Raw genomic sequence first — 6,036 nt, 5'->3', positions numbered from 1 at the left:
CACAATGAATGCTTCATCATTTCTGCTCAAAGAGCATACCGTCGAGAACTTGGTGTTAAACATGTCCTCAATGGGAATTATTGTTTCAACAAGATGGAGCCCCCTGGCATACAGTACGAGCAACAACGGCAATATTTCTCATAATGGAGACATAAACTGACGATCCCCGGATTTATCAGTAGCAGACTTCATTTTGTGGCGTTACTTGAAGGACAGAGTGTATATCAACACGCCACGGACATTACAGGATATGAAAGATAACATAAAAACGGAAATTAATGACCTTTCACGTGAAACTTCGATATTTGCAATGAGGGTTCGTGTGTGAAACTGGTAACGCATGGTGGCGCCAGTATCGCTGCGGTCCCAGCACTGGGCCAGCATGCTTCGTAATTCAGCATTTGGTCAGTCACTAATCCTGTTTGAGCAGTACCTGAAGATCACTTGTTTTCCTGACATTTATTTTACCAGTTCCACTAAAATTAGTAAGAAATGTGAAAATTGGAATATTATCATGATTAAGATTGAATTTAAATGCAGTGGAGCTAAAACTACTAGTAGAAAAGCCGATTTGATTGACAGATAAATAAATAAATAATATTAGCGATAATACAGTGTCAGACTATTGTTTTGTTACATAAAACAAGAACCTTGTTCTAAATTGCTGAATAAAACGATGTATAAGTTAGCTATTGAAAGAAATTAATGATAATGAGTAACCTTTGTTCACATTTAAATATGTATATTTGGTACTGTCACTCATATCTTATAGACTTAGGACTACGATAGTTTCCTCGGGTGTGTCAACTACTGGCTGGTTGAAGCTTTCATCCTTTTGAGTGCTCACTTGGTTTTTCTTATGGACTGTGGTGTGATTGTCTTGGACCAAATTAACACACTTGGAAGGGCACGTGGTTCTACTTGTCTTCTTTGGGTTGAAGGTCCAAACAACAAAATATTATATATATATAATATTTATAATATTTACTGACAATCACTTTCCAGGCCTACTACGGAGTAGGTATTATTGAAATATTAGTCTCTATCATGTATCATGTATCACATAACCCTGGTCATAGGTCTATACAAATAATTTTATAGACTAAGCTTAGCTAAATGGGACGTGGTGGGGGAGTGTATTTTGAATAGAAAAATTTAAAACTTGACTCAATATGCAAAGGTTATAAAAAGAAAATAATTTTAGACAAATTTTAAAATAAAAAGCAGAATTATTGAAAACTTTATTACACATAGGCCTACCATAGCTAGTTCCAGATACATAAATGTTAAGCACAAGGTGATCATGACAAACAATAACTCCTTTCTTCGGTTTCCACTGGTCCCGTTCGAACACATGAAACCACTTTCTAGACAATTCCAAATTTGAATGTCACAAATGACCACCAGGCACACAACAAGTCGTATGAGGAATTTTGAGCTATTATAATTATTATCATTATATTATATCTATGAAGTAAACAGAAAGCACGATAATATGGCGAGACAAAGAACATGAAGAATATAAATATCCGGGTATCTGACAATAGACAAAGGGCCGCATCGCTACTGGCGCCGTCTACTAGAATAATTAGCACAGTCCTCATAGATGGTGTCATCTTTAGAGCTCGCCAGTGTGTAGCAGTTCGTGGTGTACACCTACCGGACATTATTTTTTACACTTAAATGTTACAATAAATCTGATTAAGCTAAATAATAAACACAAATTATTACCAGTAAATGTTGTTGTCGATTATTGCAGTTTTAAATTTTTACACTTCTTTTGGCGGACCCTGTACATATACACAATGTAATGAATTGCATAAGTTAGGGTATGTGAGGAGTAAGGCATGAAATCTAGAACAATATTTCAAAATCGTTCATTGATAAACTAAACGAGAGCACGTTAACAAGGTGTAACATTCTGTGTAAAGCAATGGGCTGTCATACAAATTACTATAATATTAAGTATCTTACTTGTTATTTTATGTACTTTCTTGGCTAATATTTGCAGCATTAATAAATTCATCATTTAACTGTCATTATTAGTTGCTGGTGATTCTTGCACGTACAGAGTGTTCCAAAAGTCTGGACACATAAAGCTAAACCAACACATTTCTAATGTCAGTCGTACATATTTTAAGAAAGAAACTACCCTGATGTCACAGTATAACAAGAAATGATATGTGTATGGCTGTTAATGGCATGAAATTTGAATAATAAATAAATTAAGGAAAAATTGTGTATTTTTCCCTATTTTAATATGAATTTAGTTAAAGCTTTTTTCTTCGATAAAAAAATGACCTGCATCAGCTATTTGCTCCATTTGTTTGATTAATAAAATAATTTTGGGTAACTAAATACGTTGAACATAAACTTAAATATTCCCAAAAAACCTACTTTTCATCTTCTGCTTCGGCACAAAATTGTTTGCAACAAGGTTTATAACTTTTAATAAAACTGAATACAAGAACTATGATCCGTTGTATAAATTACTTATGCTATCTATAATCACACAGAAGAAATTATCAGGAAGTGTTATTAAAGGTTAATAACGTGTGTCTGACCGATCTTTTTTTTTCTTCTTGTTTTTACATATGCTTACCAGATAAGAAATTATCTTTTTAGACATGCGCACTAAGTATTAAAAGTAGGCCAAGCGAGATTATTTTATATAGCAGTCACTGTGTTCGAGATGACACCGAGGTAGGACTTAACCACGCACAGTTGCATGCTTAATCTACCATCACCATGGCAAATAAACGGGAACTTTTCTGTGGACTAGAAGGGTATGTTCATGTAAATAAATATTTATGGTACCACTGAAAAATGAAATAGTTTGTGTGTGTGTGCGTGTGTTTGTGTAAAAATGTGCAAAATTACAAAGCTAGAAAAAATACCTTAAAAATAGATAATCGTGCATGATGACGTAACAAAGTTCGGTGAGATATTAAGTATATTTTTATTTGTTTCACAAAGTTTGGGATCTTGAGTAAGATGTTAACTAGAATGTGGGTAGACTGGCAAACTATTTTATCAATACAAGTTAAAGGATTTGGAGAATCGTAAATTTGTTTGTTTGTCTTAGAGTAAAACCACATCGGGCTCTCGTTTGTGTCCACTGCGGTGAATTGAATCCCAGATGTTAGTTAGCGTTGTAAGTCCATACACTTACCGCTGTCCCACCAGGGGACAAGAATCATAAGACAGCTTAGATTTATTAAACTGGGAAAGTTGTACAAATAAGTCAGCCAACGGAATTGAAACGTTTATGTAGCTTGATTGGATTAAGGATTAAAGGATTTAGATAGATTAGCATTATGGGAGAGTTGCATAGATAAGTAGGCTAGTGGATTGAATGGGTTGACGAATGGATTTTTATAATAATTTTCAATTAATAAAACCTCCATATGTAATGTATTGAAATTGTTCCTGCATTCTTAAGTGAGACTAAAACTCCAATATTTCCTGTAATCGTTGCGAATATGTGAGTTGATATATTAAATTGAAAATAAATACTGTTGCGTCAGCGAGTCACGTGACTACTGTGACGCAACGTTTCTAGAACTGTCATGTACTTTGGCGAATGCTCTAGTATTTACTAGATATAGGGTAGGCTGGTATATAAAAGAGGGGAATTTAATGTGTGGAAGATAGTGAGTAATTGAACTGCAGTCAGAGAGCACGAGAGACGTTACAGCGTTTGTTTAGCGCGATTGTTGAAGTTGAGTGTATCGGTAAAGTTATATTCGGAAAGAATAAACCAGTTTTTATTAAGAAAGAACTTGTGTCGCTTAAGTTTCGTCGGAACGAAGTTACGGAAAGTTAATTAACAAACGGAGACGTAACAATACATATTGATGTTAAATTATCATGTTATTTCCTTTTTCTTATAATAGATAATTATTTGATTATTCACAGAATCTGATATTTTTAAGAATGCAAATAATACATAACAGCCTACATTTTACACCAGTTTTATCTCTAGAAGCGAAAATTTCATCCAAATACAGGCGGATGAATAAACAATTATCAAAGTGGTGCATAGCGAGAAAGTAGCATCATTCGGGGAACCCTGGCATGGTTTGGCGGTTAGGGCACTCGATTCACAATCTGAGGGTGGCGGGTTCGAATCCTCATCTCCAAACATGCTTGCCCCTTCTAGCTGTTGGGGCGTTATAATGTGACGATCAATCCCACTATTCGTTGGTAAAAAGAGTAGCTCAAGAGTTGGCGGTGGGTGGTATTGACTAGCTGCCTTCTCTCTAGCCTATTATTGCTAAACTAGGGACGGCTAGCGCAGATAGCCCTCGTGTAGTTGTGTGCGAAATTCAAAACCGAACCAAAACCAAACAAGCATCAGTCGGGGTATTAATGTTGTTGTTTTTACAGCGATACTGAGTACTTGTCTGAAGTCCACTATGAGCGCCGATGGAGTTGAATGGCTCTTTTGTATTTCATAGTTGGTGGTAAACTAGTTCGTTCTTATCCTCTGGACAAAGTGATGTTTATAATAAAATGCAAAACACATTGATTATTCTACATTACATGAAGCATTAGCTTATGAAGAATATTGACTGAATTAATCGAGCTAAAAAAAACAACCTCTCCATTCTTGTATATCAGAAATGAAGTAGCCCACGCACTACTCTTTCTTAAGAATATGGTTCGTGTCTGTGTCCCTTACTTTTTAGAAACGTGGAATATGCAGTAACGTGGTCTGTAGAAATAAAAATAAAATTAAATACACTGCGATATGTGAACTTATCATCACAAACTTATAACACTAATCCATGAATTTCATGCATTTCGATCATACATGGGTCTTCTCCATGGGCCAGGAATGGGCTAGTGGGTCGCCTGAATGTTCATGGCTCGCGTCTCCTTGCCGCAAAAACTCTCCGCACTTTGGGGGCATGGGTGTGCTATAAGAGTAAACCAACAAGTCTTTGGTAGTGGGTACTATAGATTAACTGCCTTCCCTTTAGTCTATCAATTCAACATTAAGGTCGACTATGCGCAGGAAGGTCTGTGTAGCTCTACTCGAAAATTCTAAAAACAAACAAAAACAGTCTTCCAAAGGAAGATCCTTGTTCCCATTATTAAAATAAATATTAGTTTCGCCCCCCCCCCTCTTGTTAGTTTACTCATTTGCATAAGGGAACGTGTTTCGAGAATGAAACATCACTTAACCTCATTGGAGACGCGTGCGTACAGCTACAGCGATTTTCTCTGTGCCAAGTGTTATTTCTATTTGGTTCTAGCTTGCTCTTAATATTTATCTTATAAACCATTGTTGTTAAATCTTAGTATTTATCTGATTAGTGGCTGATCCGTAATGTTATTAAATTTGTTTAATTTGCTTCGAATTTCGCGCGAAGCTACGTGGAGGCTATCTGCAATAGCCATCCATAGTTTAGCAGTGATAGACTAGAGGGAAGGCAGCTAGTCAACACCACCCACCGCCAACTCTTGAGCTAGTATTTTGCCAACAAATAGTGGGATTGACTGTCACATTATAACGCCCCCACGGCTGAAAGGGCGAGCATGCTCGGTGATAGGATTCGAACCAGCGACTTCCAGATTGCGAGTTGAGTGCCCTAACCACCAGGCCATGCATAATTAGATTCAGGGTATATTTAAATATGCGAGAGTACTACTATAGTCTACACATTTTTAATTATATTTATAGAGTTCCTCTTGTTAAGTAGTTGCAATTTGAGTACTGCTGATAGTACAGGTACCCCGGTGAGACAGCGTTAAGTTTACGAACTTACAAAGCTCAAATCCAAGGTTCGATTCCCCAGTCTAGCTTTGCTCTAAAACGAACAAACGAATGACAATACAGGTGTATTGCGACAGAAGTTTTCTAAAGACAATATAAATATATATCACTTTAAAAACCTTAAAAATTCGAAATTTTACAAGCTTGGTAAAAATGTTTTAAGAATTTTATTAATACGAAGATAGATAGAATGATGCAAATAAATGAAATAAGACCAGTGGTGGGATTCAGCCGGTTGGCACCGGTTTGTGCGA

General features: G+C 36.1%; 1 protein-coding gene across 2 annotated transcripts in view; it reads left to right on the top strand.

Moving 5' to 3' along the window:
- Nucleotides 1-2,669: 2,669 nt before the first annotated feature.
- LOC106465517 (N-acetyl-D-glucosamine kinase-like) overlaps nt 2,670-6,036 on the top strand; it is a 29,575-nt gene continuing 26,208 nt past the window's right edge. For both annotated transcript variants that reach the window (XM_022393430.1, XM_013925744.2), the window contains exon 1: nt 2,670-2,786. In XM_022393430.1, coding sequence (XP_022249138.1) covers nt 2,749-2,786 — 38 coding nt within the window. In that variant the 5' untranslated portion in view covers nt 2,670-2,748. The remainder of the gene's footprint in view (nt 2,787-6,036) is intronic.

This window comes from Limulus polyphemus, unplaced genomic scaffold (assembly GCF_000517525.1).
Source record: "Limulus polyphemus unplaced genomic scaffold, Limulus_polyphemus-2.1.2 Scaffold1970, whole genome shotgun sequence".
NCBI classification, from domain to species: domain Eukaryota; kingdom Metazoa; phylum Arthropoda; class Merostomata; order Xiphosura; family Limulidae; genus Limulus; species Limulus polyphemus.
The sequence above is the reverse complement of the archived record's forward strand: the minus strand, read 5'-3'. Positions and strand labels throughout refer to the sequence as shown.